Source organism: Balaenoptera borealis (assembly GCF_965194805.1).
Source record: "Balaenoptera borealis genome assembly, chromosome: 1".
In the NCBI taxonomy this organism is placed as follows: domain Eukaryota; kingdom Metazoa; phylum Chordata; class Mammalia; order Artiodactyla; family Balaenopteridae; genus Balaenoptera; species Balaenoptera borealis.
Genome location: NC_138860.1, coordinates 126,249,663 through 126,267,504, shown reverse-complemented (window position 1 = coordinate 126,267,504; position 17,842 = coordinate 126,249,663). Strand labels below are relative to the sequence as shown.

Below are 17,842 nucleotides of genomic sequence, written 5' to 3'. Positions count from 1 at the left end.
TATGAAGTGAAAAGGTGTCTGGTTTGCTGTATATATATTTGTATATATGCTATATATATATCTGTGGGAGAATTCTTATGGCTTTGAAGGAGTGTCAGACTTCTCATTGCATCAGAATTCCCATAATGCTACACATGAAGTGGAGCTGACCTTGCATTTCTAATCGGCACTGAGATTAGATATGCGTGTTTCAAAAAAGACTTTTCAAGCTGTAAAACAGAGTGCAAATATTTGAAGGTGGTAGAAAGAAAGATTAGAAAAGAAAAATTGGAAATGAACATTCTCCTTAATTAACCTAGAAAAGTTACTAGCTTTTCAGAAAAAAAGAAAAAAAGCCAAGTGGGTGGATGAGGCAGTGGGGTTCTTAAATAACTAATTTTTTTTTAAAATATCTTTTTTCTTTTTTTAAAATTAATTAATTAATTAATTTATTTTTGGCTGTGTTGGGTTTTCTTTTCTGTGCGAGGGCTTCCTCCAGCTGCGGCAAGCGGGGGCCACTCTTCATCGCGGTGCACGGGCCTCTCACTATCGCGGCCTCTCTTGTTGCGGAGCATAGGCTCCAGACGCGCAGGCTCAGCAGTTGTGGCTCATGGGCCCAGCTGCTCCGCGGCACGTGGGATCTTCCCAGACCAGGGCTCGAACCCGTGTCCCCTGCATTAGCAGGCAGACTCTCAACCACTGCGCCACCAGGGAAGCCCACTAACTTTTTTTTTAAACGTCTTTATTGGAGTATAATTGCTTTACAATGGTGTGTTAGTTTCCGCTTTATAACAAAGTGAATCAGCTATACATATACATATGTTCCCATATCTCTTCCCTCTTGCGTCTCCCTCCCTCCCACTAAATAACTAATTTTTGATATGTTCTATTGCCATAGGGAAGAAAGTATCTCTTGAACTGAGCAAGCATATCAGGCCTTGGAACTTGTCTTCATGTAAACACTACCCCTTTGATGATCCATGGAGGTCTTGGAGTCTCAGCCTCTGTACCTAATAGGGCTGTAACCGAGCCATATCACATGCCTTTCTTTTTTCTTCTGTTCCCTTCTGCCAGATTACTTTTCTCCAAATATCCATTTTTTTAACTTAAAAAAATTATTGAACACCTATTATGTAAGGCCTGTATTATACCACATGTTGGAGACATAAAGATGTGATTCCTGCCCTCAGGGATACCTAGTCCTAACTCTTACACTAACTCTTCTCTCTAGACAGGAGGGTAGGACCTCACTGTCTATTCTAGATATCATTCTCATAGCTCTAAGATTTGCTTTCTTTTTCACCAGACATTCTATTAACTGCTGTTTGTAATTTTGTTAATATTTCTTGCCACCTGATTTAAGTTGTTCTTTCTGCCTCCTCAGTACTCATTTCCCTGACTCAGACATTTTTTTCTTGTCTTTATTTATATGGTAAATGTGAAAAACAATACACTTTACTTAAGTAAAATTTTTATCGGATAGGAGCTTAATCCTGAAAGTGTTAATTTCAAATTTATGTCTTAGTACGTTTACGAGTTCCCTGAGGACACAGTAATTGAAAATCTTCATTTAAAATCTAATTTAAAGTTTAAAAATAAGAGATACAAATGTAAATGATATCCCTAATTGCTATAAAGGGAATTGTGGGTTCTTAAGTATTTGAGACTGAAAAGTACTTGTATGAAATCCCAGACTAGTGAAGTATATAAATTATAAAGTTACTGTAAGAAAGGGTTGAGAGAGAGACTCATTTTAAATGTAATTGTGATGCTTAATTTTATGTGTCAACTTGACTGGGCCATAGGGTGCCCAAATATTTGATCAAACATTATTTTGGGCATTTCCGTGAGGGTGTTTTTGGATGAGATTAACATTTTAATGGGTTGAGTGAAGCATATTGCCCTCTGTAATGTGAGTGGGCATCATCCAATCAGTGGAAGGCATGAACAGAACAAAAAGACCAACCCTCAACCAAGTAAGAGAAAAAGTCAGCAGCAGACTGTCTTCGGACTTCACCTGTACCATCAGCTTTCCTGGGCCTGTGCTTGCTGGTCTTCAGACTAGAGCTGCGGCATCATTTCTCCTGGGTCTCAAGCCTGCCAGTCTACACTGCAGATTTGGACTTACCAGCCTCCGTACTCATGTGAGCAACTCCTATAATAAATCTCTTTATATACATACACACACACACACACACACACATCCTATTGGTTCTGTTTCTTTGGAGAATGCTGACTAATACAATAATGTATGTAACATTTGCTAACAATATACTTATTTTAATCTTTGCACAGTGTAGATGCTCAAAAAGTAGTTGATTAATTGATTTATTAATCATTATACGCATAGGCTTCACAGTCAAATAAATAGTTTTGGACTCTGCCTCTGCTATTTACTAGCTGTGTGAACTTGGTCAGTTCTGTGGCTCAGTTTCTCCATATTTAATATCAAGATAATATTAACTTCCATGTAGGGTTGTTGTGAGGATTAAATGAGATAAAGGCAGAAGAGGAAGGCAGAAGCTTTGATGAACGCTCTGATCATTTATATCTATTCAGGGACTTCCCTGTGACCAATATTTCTATTTGTCCATAGCGCATGGGGCCGGCATGCGGTCAGTCTGTAGATGCTTTCGGAAAAGACCATAGCCTCCGTGCCATTTCACCGTCTGCAGTGGATCCAGATCAGCCTTTCCTCTCTGCTGAAGCTAACAAGTTCATGTTCAAGTTGACACCAGTCATAACTGCTCTGAAAATAGTGGTTCTGAACTCTTGTAGTATGAAGATTGACTTTTTTTAATATAAAACTTTTTTTCCCCTGCATTATTCCATCAATTGAAACTCACAATGACAAAAAGCTTCTAAGTATTCAGGAACACTTTTAAGTGAATTTATATAAGAAACTCAGATACTGCCCAAGGTCCCCTGAAGATCAGATTAAATTAGGCTTGAGCTCCATTTCCAGGGCCTTTAACAGGCAAAGTGCTACTCATGTTTCCTTTTTTTTTGGGCTGCGTTGGGTCTTCGTTGCTGCACGCGGGCTTTCTCTCTAGATGCGGCGAGCGGGGGCTACTCTTCGTTGCAGTGCACGGGCTTCTCATTGCGGTGGCATCTCTTGTTGTGGAGTATGGGCTCTAGGCAGGCGGGCTTCACCAGTTGCGGTGCGTGGGCTCAGTAGTTGTGGTGCGTGGGCTCTAGGGTGAGTGGGCTTCAGTAGTTGTGTCTTGCAGGCTCTAGAGGGCAAGCTCAGTAGTTGTGGCACATGGGCTTAGTTGCTCCACAGCGTGTGGGATCTTCCCAGACCAGGGATCAAACCTGTGTTCCCTGCATTGGCACACGGATTCTTAACTACTGCACCACCAGGGAAGTCCCGCTACTCATGTTTCCTTGAGTTTCCCACTCTTTAATTCCTCACGCTTCCCTTTACTCCCACTTTTTTTTTTTTTTTTTTTGCTGTTTCAGATGAGCCCTGGGCCAAATCTAGAAGCTCAGCCCCTTAACCATTTCCCACAAAAAATTAACCGTACACAGCATTTTATGAATGTGGTAATTTTCTGAAGATCTGAGAGGTCCCATTGTTCACCATGCAGCATGCTGACTCTCTCCACCTCTCTTTTCTGCTCAGGGCTTTTCAAAGCCCATGCTCCTGCCATGATCCCTCCCATTGATCATGTGCACCCCCGATCAGTAGAGTCCTCTCTGTCCTTCTGACAGCTCTTCCCATGCGAGAAGCTAGATCAGCCTGCCTGGCTTCTCCAACCTGTCTTACATTCTGTTACTCATCAGCAAAATATCTACGTGTTTGTGTCAGATGGTAGTATGTATGTGTTAGGCATATCCACAAGCAAGGTCTTTAAGTCAAGGGGCTCCAGAACCCAGCAGATTGGGGACTACTTCCACAAAAATCTCTCTACTATTAATTAACTTTGTGGAAGTGTTATCCATGGATTTATTTATATTTTCATTCTTGTCTGCTCTTGTTAACAAAAACCTAAAGTTTACCCCAGTTAAAAAAAACTTCTTTACATACATATTTCCCTTTATCCTGAATTGGTCCCCACTTAAGCTTTAAGCATACATCTCCTTTATTATATTCCAGATCTTAGTAAACACATTCAGTATACGTCAATATTTTATAGATATTGATCTTTTCTACTTTTGGCTTTGACCATTCCATACTGAATAACACTGATTTGGCCCCATGTTTTAGCTTCCAGCTCTCTTATGCCACCAATGTGGGAAGCTTATAGTCAATATTTTCTCCTCACCCACCTGCCCTCATGTCAATATCATTTGCTAATGGTACTGATATTAGCAAGTGAGGCTGCTGCCCATTTTCTCCTTTCTGATTGTTTGAGGGCAAATGCTGAACATGATATATATATATATTTTTTAACATCTTTACTGGAGTATAATTGCTTTACAATGATGTGTTAGTTTCTGCTTTATAACAAAGTGAATCAGTTATACATATACATATATCCCCATATCTCTTCCCTCTTGTGTCTCCCTCCATCCCACCCTCCCTATCCCACCCCTCTAGGTGGTCACAAAGCACCGATATGATCTCCCTGTGCTATGCGGCTGCTTCCCACTAGCTATCGGTTTTAAATTTGTTAGTGTATATATGTCCATGCCACTCTCTCAGTTCGTCCCAGCTTACCCTTCCCCCTCCCTGTGCCCTCAAGTCCATTCTCTAGTAGGTCTGTGTCTTTGTTCCCGTCTTGCCCCTAGGTTCTTCATGACCAATTTCTTTTTTTTTAGATTCCATATATATGTGTTAGCATACGGTATTTGTTTTTCTCTTTCTGACTTACTTCACTCTGTATGACAGACTCTAGGTCCATCCACGTCACTACAAATAACTCAATTTCGTTTCTTTTTATGGCTGAGTAATATTCTATTGTATATATGTGCCACATCTTCTTTATCCATTCATCCAATGATGGACACTTAGGTTGCTTCCATGTCCTGGCTATTGTAAATAGAGATGCAATGAACATTGTGGTACATGACTCTTTTTGAATTATGTTTTTCTCAGGGTATATGCCCAGTAGTGGGATTGCTGTGTCGTATGGTAGTTCTATTTTTAGTTTTTCAAGGAAACTCCATACTGTTCTGCATAGTGGCTGTATCAATTTACATTCCCACCAACAGTGCAAGAGGGTTTCCTTTTCTCCACACCCTCTTCAGCATTTATTGTTTGTAAATGTTTGATTTTTTGATTGTTTCAAAAAATCAAAAAATTGTTTGATTTTTTCATGATGGCCATTCTGACTGGTGTGAGATGATATCTCATTGTAGTTTTGATTTGCATTTCTCTAATGATTAATGATGTTGAGCATTCTTTCATGTGTTTGTTGGCAATCTGTATATCTTCTTTGGAGAAATGTCAATTTAGGTCTTCTGCCCATTTTTGGATTGGGTTGTTTGTTTTTATGATATTGAGCTGCATGAGCTGCTTGTAAATTTTGGAGGTTAATCCTTTGTCAGTTGCTTCATTTGTAAATATTTTCTCCCATTCTGAGGGTTGTCCTTTGGTCTTGTTTATGGTTTCCTTTGCTGTGCAAAAGCTTTTAAGTTTCATTAGGTCCCGTTTGTTTATTTTTGTTTTTATTTCCATTTCTCTTGGAGGTGGGTCAAAAAGGATCTTGCTGTGATTTATGTTATAGAGTGTTCTGCCTATGTTTTCCTCTAAGAGTTTGATAGTGTCTGGCCTTACATTTAGGTCTTTAATCCATTCTGAGTTTATTTTTGTGTATGGTGTTAGGGAGTGTTCTAATTTCATACTTTTACATGTACCTGTCCAGTTTTCCCAGCAACACTTATTGAAGAGGTTGTCTTTTCTCCATTGTATATTCTTGCCTCCTTTATCAAAGATAAGGTGACCATATGTGCATGGGTTTATCTCTGGGCTTTCTATCCTGTTCCACTGATCTATATTTCTGTTTCTGTGCAAGTATCATACTGTCTTGATTACTGTAGCTAAGTAGTATAGTCTGAAGTCAGGGAGCCTGATTCCTCCAGCTCCGTTTTTCTTTCTCAAGATTTCTTTGGCTATTTGGGGTCTTTTGTGTTTCCAAACAAATTGTGAAATTTTTTGTTCTAGTTCTGTGAAAAATGCCATTGGTAATTTGATAGGAATTGCATTGAATCTATAAATTGCTTTGGGTAGTATAGTCATTTTCACAATGTTGATACTTCCAATCCAAGAACATGGTATATCTCTCCATCTATTTGTATCATCTTTAATTTCTTTCATCAGTGTCTTATAATTTTCTGCATACAGGTCTTTTGTCTCCTTAGGTAGGTTTATTCCTAGGTATCTTATTCTTTTTGTTGCAGTGGTAAATGGGAGTGGGTTCTTAATTTCACTTTCAGATTTTCCATCATTAGTGTATAGGAATGCAAGAGATTTCTGTGCATTAATTTTGTATCCTGCTACTTTACCAAATTCATTGATTAACTCTAGTAGTTTTCTGGTAGCATCTTTAGGATTCTCTATGTATAGTATCATGTCATCTGCAAACAGTGAAAGCTTTACTTCTTTTCCGATTTGGATTCCTTTTATTTATTTTTCTTCTCTGATTGCTGTGGCTAAGACTTCCAAAACTATGTTGAATAATAGTGGTGAGAGTGGGCAACATTGTCTTGTTCCTGATCTTAGTGGAAATTGTTTCAGTTTTTCACCATTGAGGATGATGTTGGCTGTGGGTTTGTCATATATGGCCTTATTATGTTGAGGTAAGTTCCTTGTATCCCTACTTTCTGGAGGGTTTTTATCATAAATTGGTGTTGAATCTTGTTGAAAGCTTTCTCTGCATCTATTTAGATGATCATATGGTTTTTCTCCTTCACTTTGTTAATATGGTGTATCACATTGATTGATTTGCATATATTGAAGAACACTTGTATTCCTGGGATAAACCCCACTTAATCATGATGTATGATCCTTTTAATGTGCTGTTGGATTCTGTTTGCTAGTATTTTGTTGAGGAGTTTTGCATCTATGTTCATCAGTGATATTGGTCTGTAGTTTTCTTTCTTTGTGACATCTTTGTCTGGTTTTGGTATCAGGTGATTGTGGCCTCCTAGAATGAGTTTGGGAGTGTTCCTCCCTCTGCTATATTTTGGAAGAGTTTGAGAAAGATAGGTGTTAGCTCTTCTCTAAATGTTTGATAGAATTTGCCTGTGAAGCCATCTGGTCCTGGGCTTTTGTTTGTTGGAAGATATTTAATCACAGTTTCCACTTCAGTGCTTGTGATTGGTCTGTTCATGGTTTCTATTTCTTCCTGATTCAGTCTCAGAAGGTTGTGCATTTCTAAGAATTTGTCCATTTCTTCCAGGTTGTCCATTTTATTGACATATAGTTGCTTCTAGTAATCCCTCATGATCCTTTGTATTTCTGCAGTGTCAGTTTTTACTTCTCCTTTTTCATTTCTAATTCTATTGATTTGAGCCTTCTCCCTTTTTTTCTTGATGAGTCTGGCTAATGGTTTATCAATTTTGTTTATCTTCTCAAAGTACCAGCTTTTAGTTTTATTGATCTTTGCTGTCGTTTCCTTCATTTCTTTTTCATTTATTTCTGATCTGATCTTTATGATTTCCTTCCTTCTGCTAAATTTGGGGTGTTTTTGTTCTTCTTTCTCTACTTGCTTTAGGTGTAAGGTTAGGTTTTTTATTTGAGATGTTCTTGTTTCTTAAGGTAGGATTGTATTGCTATAAACTTCCCTCTTAGAACCGCTTTTCCTGCATCCCATAGGTTTTGGGTCATCGTGTTTTCATTGTCATGTGTTTCTAGGTATTTTTTGATTTCCTCTTTGATTTCTTCAATGATCTCTTGGTTATTAAGTAGTGTATTGTTTAGCCTCCATGTGTTTGTATTTTTTACAGTTTTTTCCTGTAATTGATATCTAGTCTCATAACGTTGTGGTCAGAAAAGATACTTAATATGATTTCAATTTTCTTAAATTTACTAAGGCTTGATTTGTGACTCAAGATATGCTCTCTCCAGGAGAGTGTTCCATGAGCACTTGAGAAGAAAGTGTATTCTGTTGTTTTTGGATGGAATGTCCTATAAATATCAATTAAGTCCATCTTATTTAATGTATTATTTAAAGCTTGTGTTTCCTTATTTATTTTCATTTTGGATGATCTGTCCGTTGGTGAAAGTAGGGTGTTAAAGTCCCCTACAATGATTGTGTTACTGTCGATTTCCCCTTTTATGGCTGTTAGTATTTGCCTTATGTATTGAGGTGCTCCTATGTTGGGTGGATAAATATTTACAATTTTTATATCTTCTTCTTGGATTGATCCCTTGATCATTATGTAGTGCCCTTCTTTGTCTCTTGTAATAGTCTTTTTTTTTTAAGTTTATTTTGTCTGATATGAGAATTGCTACTCCAGCTTTCTTTTGATTTCCATTTTCATGGAATATCTTTTTCCATCCTCTCACTTTCAGTCTGTATGTGTCCCTATGTCTGAACTGTGTCTCTTGTAGCAGCATATATACATGGTTTGTTTTTGTATCCATTCAGCCAGTCTATATCTTTTGTTGGAGAATTTAATCCATTTACATTTAAGGTAATTATCAATATGTATGTTCCTATTACCATTTTCTTAATTGTTTTGGGTTTGTTATTGTAGGTCTTTTCCTTCTCTTGTGTTTCCTGCCTAGAGAAGTTCCTTTAGCATTTGTTGTAAAGGTGGTTTGGTGGCGCTGAATTCTCTTAGCTTTTGCTTGTCTGTAAAGGTTTTAATTTCTCCATCAAATCTGAATGAGATCCTTGCTGTGTAGAGTAATCTTGGTTGTAGGTTTTCCCCTTTCATCACTTTAAATATGTCCTGCCACTCCCTTCTGGCTTGCAGAGTTTCTGCTGAAAGATCAGCTGTTAACCTTATGGGGATTCCCTTGTATGTTATTTGTTGCTTTTCCCTTGCTGCTTTTAATATTTTTTCTTTGTATTTAATTTTTGATAGTTTGATTAATATGTGTCTTGGCGTGTTTCTCCTTGGATTTATCCTGTATGGGACTCTCTGTGCTTCCTGGACTTGATTAACTATTTCCTTTCCCATATTAGGGAAGTTTTCAAGTACAATCTTTTCAAATATTTTCTCAGTCCCTTTCTTTTTCTCTTCTTCTTCTGGGACCCCTATAATTTAAATGTTGGTGCGTTTAATGTTGTCCCAGAGGTCTCTGAGACTGTCCTCAATTCTTTTCATTCTTTTTTCTTTATTCTGCTGTGCAGTAGTTATTTCCACTATTTTATCTTCCAGGTCACTTATCCATTCTTCTGCCTCAGTTATTCTGCTATTGATCCCTTCTAGAGAATTTTAAATTTCATTTATTGTGTTCTTCATCACTGTTTGATTGTTCTTTAGTTCTTCTAGGTTCTTGTTAAACATTTCTTGTATTTTCTCCATTCCATTTCCAAGATTTTGGATCATCCTTACTGTCATTATTCTGAATTCTTTTTCAGGTAGACTGCCTATTTCCTCTTCATTTGTTAGGTCTGGTGGTTTTTTACCTTGCTCCTTCATCTGCTGTGTGTTTCTCTGTCTTCTCATTTTGCTTAACTTACTGTGTTTAGGGTCTCCTTTTAGCATGCTGCAGGTTCGTAGTTCCCATTGTTTTTGGTGTCTGCCTCCAGTGGGTAAGGTTGATTCAGTGGGTTGTGTAGGCTTCCTGGTGGAGGGGACTAGTGCCTGTGTTATGGTGGATGAGGCTGGATCTTGTCTTTCTGGTGGGCAGGTCCGTGTGCAGTGGTGTGTTTTGGGGTATCTGTGACCTTATTATGATTTTAGGCAGTTTTTCTGCTAGTGGGTGGGGTTGTGTTCCTGTCTTGCTAGTTGTTTGGCATAGGGTGTCCATCACTGTAGCTTGCTGGTCGTTGAGTGAAGCTGGGTCTTGGCGTTGAGATGGAGATCTCTGGGAGATTTTTGCCATTTGATATTACATGGAGCTGAGAGGTCTCTGGTGGACCGGTGTCCTGAACTTGGCTCTCCCACCTCAGAGGCACAGCCCTGATGCCTGGCTGGAGCACCAAGAGCCTGTCATCCCCATGGCTCAGAATAAAAGGGAGAAAAAAAGAAAGAAAGAAAGAAAGAAGATAAAACAAAATAAAATAGAATAAAATGAAATAAAATAAGATAAAATAAAGTTATTAAAATAAAAAATAATTATTAAAAAAATTTAAAAAGTAATAAAAAAAGGAAAGAAGAGAGCAACCAAGCCAAAAAACAAATCCACCAATGTTAACAAGAGCTAAAAACTATACTAAAACAAACAAACAAACAAACAACAACAACAAAAAACAGACAGACAGAACCCTAGGACAATTGGTAAAAGCAAAGCTATACATACAAAATCACACACGGAAGCATACACATACACACTCACAAAAAGAGAAAAAGGGAAAAAAAAAATATCTATCAGTGCTCCCAAAGTCCACCTCCTCACTTTGGGATGATTTGTTGTGTATTCAGGTATTCCACAGATGCAGGGTACATCAAGTTGACTGTGGAAATTTAATCTGCTGCTCCTGAGGCTGCTGGGAGAAATTTCACTTTCTCTTCTTTGTTCGCACAGCTCCTGGGTTTCAGCTTTGGATTTGGCCCCACCTCTGCGTGTAGGTCGCCTGAGGGTGTCTGTTCCCCAGGTACGTGGGGAGTTTCTTGCCTTTTGGGAGGTCTGAGGTCTTCTGCCAGCGTTCAGTAGCTGTTCTGTAGGAGTTGTTCCACATGTAAATGTATTTCTGATGTATTTGCGGGGAGGAAGGTGATCTCCACGTGTTACTCTTCTGCCATCTTGAAGCTCCTCCTGAACATGATATTTTACAAGTTAATAGAGATTCTTCCAGAAAAGATTTTTTTTGCAGTAAAGTTTACTTTCAATCTTTCTAATCAGTAAGCTATTGTCTATTGAACTGTCTTAATTTTTGTGAAATAAGGAGGCACTATTTTTATTTTCTTGTTCATTATCACTGAATCCTCTTACAAAATTGCCCTCCTCCCATGAGAAAACATCATATATCACCCAACATTTAAGCTCTGGACCAAAGAGTACAGTGACTACTGGTGTGTGTAGAGTCAGCAGGGAGTGAGTTTTGGGTTTAAAATTTTAATATTCAGAAAATACCTATTGAACATTCACTAGGTACATACAAAGTGCTATACCTGGTACTGGGAATTTAAAAAAGGAATAGAAACATTCCTGGTCCTCAGGGGGTTTACAGTTTAGTTTCCACAGACAAGACCAGGAAGTCAGAAAATAGCTATTATGCACAGCAGAGAGTGGTAACTTACTGAGAGGCAGAGAGAGCTGATGGGAGAAGGGAGAGTCCATCCCACTGGGACCAGGGAAGATTTCATGAGTGGAATCTTATTAACACCTTAAACAGTGGCCAGCAATGGGTCAGAGAGAATTTGAGGCAGAAGGCAAGGCATGGAGGTGGAAAAGTGGAGGATGGGTATGAGAGCAACTAATTGTGTGAAGAAACGTAGTGATATTTCAGGCTGCAAAGGTAGGTTGGGTCCGATCAGGAAGCATCTTCAGTATCAGGCTAAGGAAGTTCAGTTGCCCATGATTCTTCCCTAACCCTTGTAGTTCTAGTGGGTCCTATTTTTATAATAGCATGTGTCCTCATGTATCCTGGTTAATCTGTTTACGTGCCTACCAATTGTATTAGTCTGTGAGTGATTCCAAGTCCTGGTAAGTCACTTATTTATCTTCCTATCATAGACACCTAGTAGGACACTTGCCACATGGAAGGAGCTTGGAAAATGTGGCATTAATTGAAGCCAACCTCAAGTTTTGTTGCATGAATATCATTCATTACCTGAAAACACACCACACACGTGCATGTGTGTGTGTGCGCGTGCATGTGTGAGCACACACACGCAGTTTCATAAAGATTTAAAAATTGACTTTTTCCTCTCAAGGTTATTGATTCTTGATTTTCTTACTGAATTCAGCAGGATCCATTTTGGTATGAGTTGTAGCTTTAACAGACTGCAAAAGCTGTTGTCAGCTTGGTGATCACATTTCATGTTCTCAATTTTGGGGGGCAACAGTGTGTAAAAGATTTGGATTCTGAATTGCTTCAGAAAAGGCAGATTACTGGCAGCATTTACTCTAGCCAACCCTTTTAAGCTCACCTTCTACAGCTCACCCACTGGTGTCTACATTTCAGCCAGAGGGAACTCCTTACCCTCCTCAGGCTATGTCATCTGTTTCAATCCTATCTTTGCCTGTGCTGTTCCCTCTGCTGTGCATACATTAGTGACTGTAACAGATAAACTCCTAAACCTCAGGGACTTAGTATGATTAAAGAATATTTATGTTTTGCTCAGATAATAGTACAATACAATCACTCCTGGAGGGTGGCCTTTCTCCACATGTTTCAGGGAGATAGGTTTCCTCTATCCTGTGGCTGCTCCATCTTCACGTCATGACTCTCAAGGTTGTCCTAGTCATCTCCAGTCTAGCCAGCTGGAAGGGAAAGGCCATGTAGGGTCATGAGTCAAGAGCTAAATGGACCAGGCCTGAAGCAACAGATGTCACGTTTCATTGGTCAGAACTGACACAGGGCCATGTCTAGCCATAAGGGAGACTGGGAAGCGTAATCTAGCAGTGTGCCCAGTAGAAAAAGGAAATAGTTTTTGGTGACTTACTAACCAGTACCCTCCACAGTCTTTCCTTCTGGTCACAAATTTCCTATTCTATTCTTTCTTCCTTTTGTAGAACACCTTCTTTTTCCACAGGAGGCAACCCCAAGGCACATGAAGTCAATGTAGCAGTACAAAGTTTAGGATCTTCAGATGATGTCTGTGGTGTCTGGATGGGGCTCTTTGTGGAGATCTGTGAATAAAAAGATAAGTTGTTCATCCCTTCTCCCGCTCAATGTACGGTGGATCAGAGAAGGGATAACTACAATAAAAACTCTCTTGGAAAACAAAAGAATGGAAGACAGTTATTAGTTGCTGGTACACATGATATCCTGCTGGGCAGGTTCAGGAAGGTCTCCTGCCCTGTGGGTGGGGAAGGTGCTTGTTTAGATTCTGATTCTGCTTTCCTCTTGGAACTCCCTTGTCTACTTGGTCCATCCTCTGGGTGGGTCTTCCATGTCCTATATTCCATGGCTGCACCTGAAGAGGACATTTGGGAGTTTATTCTTCATGAGGGCTGTACAACTTTCACAGCCTGCTTTCTGCTTGTGCAAACATGAGGTCCTGAGATTGCTTTAATGTTCAAACAGGCAAAGGCTTTTTCAGGTTGAGATCATGTTTATTTGGCAGTACAGTTCACCCAGAAATTTAGAAGGTTTTTGATCTGTTAGCTTCTAGTCAGTTCCATGTGCCAGTAAATATATTCAAAGTTTTGCCTAGATGTTGTTCTCAAGTCTTATTTGCTTCTTTGCTCCCATGCCCTTCTTTCTCAGTTTAATGGTGGTTACCTTGAGGACAATAGGTTTGGGTGGTGGCCACACCATTAATGTAACTTTGTAACAACACTGAGGTTTTTGGAATAATTTAAATGATTAATTCTTATTGATTGTTAATCATATTACAAAGAGTAATACGATATTAAAATATATCATCCTCAGTAAATTAATATGCACTTAGAAAATCTAATGGTTACAGGTAAAATATAGCATATGGAACTTTCATTTAAAAATACAAATTTTATGAAAATTAAGAAATTTTTGAGACTTTGGATAAAGATATATCTTAAAATATTATGAAAAATATTCTTTATTCTGAAACAATGTCAGAAAAGAATACCCAAATTCCTCTAAAACAACTAGTTATAGCTAGTTATCCAGTTGCTGTTTTTGGTAAAATTAACAAGAAAACACATTTACAATTTTACCTCTCAATCATATGTCAAGTAATTAGGATTGAAGAAATATTGTTGACATATACATTAGGTTGACTATTATATTTTCAAAAACAGTGTTCTTTCACTCATTTAAATTAAAAGAATTAAAACATGCTTAAATCTTGTTCTGGTGTTCTAAAAGTGTTTGGAAACATTTTTCTTAATTTTTAGTACTGAAATCCATCTGAATGGATTTACTAATAGTCATTGTAACCAAGTGAAATTAGTTTTTTGTGGTTTTAATAGTTCATCGGACTTAATTGTATTTGAAGGTATGATGAGGCAGCCCCATCTTTCCATCTGTTTCTATGGTCTGAAATCACAGTTCTGCACATTGGACATATATTCTCTCTGTAAAAGCATAAGGCAATGAATGCACTCTTCAGAAAAACATGCTGACTGATGGGAAGAATAATTTTCTGAAATTCATCTTGATATACTGAACAAATATCATCCACATCTAAATAAGTCACTCTGTAACTTGGCTGTGTAAAAAGTATTCACCAAAACCTACCTGAAAGTTCTCAGATTTCCAAAAATACCCAAAAGCTATAAAATGAGGTAGAATAAAGACAGTAATATCCCAAGAATCTAGCTAATTATATTATTAAACTCCCTGAAGCAAATAAGGTAATGAAACCAAAACTGATATGGGAACAAAATTCAGTAAAACTGACATAATTCTTCTAAGAGCATACACCAGTGACCCTTGGATTTAAAAAGCAGGATGAAAGAAGGCACTACTATAATAAGATTTTTTGAGCCTATGGAAAGCAATTTCAAAATGAAGTCTGTAATTCTAATAATCCAAAGTACTTCTGAGAAGCTTGAATAATCCAAAGTAGGACTTAAAAAGATGAAGTTGTAATAAAGTGACTGAGAATGAAAGAACAGAAAATCCTGCTAAGAATACTAGTAACCAAGCTTACTGAATCTTTGAGCACCTTTTTCTCAGAAAAGCCTGATTTACAATGCTTTTGTTTGCACTGTTGAAAGTTGTTAGAAGCCCAGTTCCAAGAAACATTCCACATATTTCTGGAGCTTGGATTTTCAGCACATCCTTTAGGCATGGAGTTTATCCGGATGCAAACATCTCCAGAATGAAGGCAAGGCCCTTCTCCCGTCCATCTTGTTGCTCGGGCATTTTGGGAGGCTGAGGCAGCCTCACTGCCTGCAGTTCCTGGAGGACTGGTGTGGCCCTGGAATATGTTTTCTCTGATCCAAATTTCTTTGCATCAGGAGTGTGTTTCCTCTCATGATGTTGAGTGGACAGAGGCCTCACAGTGGTGTCAGGGACAGCGGGAGATGCTGTCATACCCCTTCAGTCAGGGCCATCGCCCTCAAACCCCACCACAAGTAACTTCGGTTAGCCCAATGGCAGCAGCAAAGCTGGATTTTAATAGGCTTTTGTGTTCGGGGTCTAACAGCTATCATACAGCTTTTCTAGTCAGGCATCCAATTTCTGGACCCTCAATTTCTGCTTGCAAACTGGCCACTTATTTCCTGAGCTCATTTCTTATAATGCTTTGTTGCAGTACAAAGAAAGTGAGCCCGGTTATTCTCTTGCCAATCACTTTGCCCAGAGCTACGGCCTCACTAGGCATGTGGCCTGCTTTCCAAGTCATCTCAGACAACAATTTTACCAAATGTTTTGCCCCTGTAAAATTTGGGTGTCCATCTTTACAGCTCTGTTATAGATTCCTTTATAATAAGTGTTGAAATCAGCTGGTGTAAATCCTCCAATTTTGTTCATTTTCAAAGCTGTTTTGACTATTACACATCTTTTGCAGATCTATATGAATTTTAGATTCATTTTTTCAAATTGCTGCAAAAGAAACTGCTGGGATCAGGAACTGAACCTGGAGAAAGAGGGGTCCAGAAAGGAGAGTTGGTGAATCAGGGAAGTCACTAAGTAGTCCTCCTGAAGCACTGGCACAGTGGGCAAGTCAGAGCTTGAGGGGAGTCTGCTGAGAGGGACCCCTAAGGGGGCAGGTGTAGAGGTCTGTGCAAGGCTGTCACCTGGTCCTAGCAACTGCCTCTGTGAATTTGCATTCCAGCCTCTGGTCACTGGTTGCTGTTGGTCAGCGGGGCATGCAGATGGGTAGAGCTGCTGGCCCTGGAGGTGGAAGAGGCTGCAGAGTGGAGAAGGAGGGTGAGGGCAGGCTGGCATCTGCCATTTCTCTGTGTCTGCCTCATCTTACCTCTAACCATGACGATCTTCAGAGCATAAGGGCTGTTGCTTCCTTTCACTTCCCAAATCTTGTGCAAGTTTCTAACCTAGAACCAAATCTAACCCCAAACCAAATAGGGAAGGCGATTCTAAAATGTGGTTCCGACTTAGCCAGACCCACACAAGATAAAACCCTTTTCTCTTTGACTGCTCTCTCTGTATCACCATCTTCATCCAACCAGCCACCAAATCCTGTTGATTCTACATCATTATTTCTGCATTATGACCCCTTCCTTTCTCTGCTATTGCCCTTCTTTAGCACAACCCTTCCTATGTTTCATGTCTGAAGTACTGTATTAGCCTCCTTACTTGTAATTACACTCAATCTGGCCATGTAGGTCGAGAACTGCACCACTCCAGGGTGCCATTCACAGACCACATTTCACGACCCTCCCTAGGTTGTAGAGGATACAACTTGCAGAACTGTATGTAGTAGTTCCATATCACATGTAGCCCCATTTATTCCCCCCCAGTAACCTGGGCCTTCCTTTTAAAAAGTACAGCTGACCATGTCATTCTCCTGCCTAAAATCCTTGGCCTCCCGTGACCTTCTCAAGGTAAAATTTTAATTCCTTAGCACAGCATAAAATCCATTCATGACTAGCTGATGAGTCTAAGCTCTGGAATCAGAATTTCTAAATTGGAATTTTATCTTAGTAATTTGAGAAATATGTGACCTTGGGCAAGTCACTTAATCTCACTGGGCTTGTTTCTTTAACTGTGAAATGGAGGAGGAGGGTATGAATACTCTTTTTGTCATCAATTTCTGTCAGCATCCATTGAGAGGTAAAGATGGAATATTCCTTCTGTAGTGCAGTCTCTCACCATTGTCTGTCCCTACCCCAACTCTATGCTTCAGCTAAACTCCTTATAGAAGTTCTCCACGTTGTGACCCATCCTGCCTCTGTGCCTTTATACCAGCCCCCCGAATTACCCTCGTTTTCTTCCCCTGGATAGAATCTGCTCATTCTCCAGGACTCAGTGACTCATCACTTCCTCCTGGAAGCCTCCTCTGCTTCCCTCAGACTTGATTAGTAGCTGCTCCATTGGGCTGTCTCAGCAGTCAGTGCTTGATTATACCACAGTGAATTCTCTTTTTCTGTTACTTGCCTATCTCCCCCATTATGTAAGCTATAGACCATGTTTTCCTTGAGGGTAGAAACTGTTTTACCTGTCTTTATCCTTAGCTCCAAATATAGCTAAGTTCTTAAGAATGTTTGTTAGCAGGTTCTTAAAAATGTCTGTTGAATTAATGAATGGTGATGAATGATAAGGGCTCTAACAGGCATTTTTATACTTTATGGAGAAATATAAGGATGATGGAGGGAAGATTTTGGGACAAAGCGTAATAGCAGGAATTCTAGAATTCTGAAATTTAGTGATTTGGTTATTCTCTTAATAGAAAGAATAGCTAAAGACATTTTGGTGAAAGCATTGTTTACTAGCAGTTGTTCAATATCCATTGCTTTAAGACCTTTTATAAAAATATTATTGAATAATCCATAAAAGTTCTTTGAAGAGTATTCTGTTTGTCAGTGGTCAATGGTAATACCTAAAAATATAAAGTAGCTATTCTTGGCAAGTTATGGAGCAACATCCTGGAACTATCAGTTTGTTCTATAACGTCTGTATGAGTTCAATCATTTAGACGGCGCACCTTGCCTCAGTCAGTAGTTTACACCTGAAGTTTCTGATGGCACTTTTATTTATTTATTTATTTATTTATTTATTTATTTATTTATTTATTTATTTAT

The 17,842-nt window shown here is 38.9% G+C and overlaps 1 protein-coding gene across 4 annotated transcripts in view; it reads left to right on the top strand.

The window, feature by feature from the left end:
• The window catches only part of LOC309611445 (uncharacterized protein), a 118,103-nt gene that overhangs the window by 21,944 nt on the left and 78,317 nt on the right, over positions 1-17,842 (top strand). For 3 of the 4 annotated variants that reach the window (XM_082356001.1, XM_082355999.1, XM_082356000.1), the window contains exons 2-3: positions 1,915-2,123; positions 10,568-10,637. The exons of the other annotated variant lie outside the window; for it this stretch is intronic. In XM_082356001.1, the coding sequence (XP_082212127.1) occupies positions 1,923-2,123; positions 10,568-10,637 (271 nt within the window). In that variant the 5' untranslated portion in view covers positions 1,915-1,922. The remainder of the gene's footprint in view (positions 1-1,914; positions 2,124-10,567; positions 10,638-17,842) is intronic. 4 annotated transcript variants of the gene reach the window in all.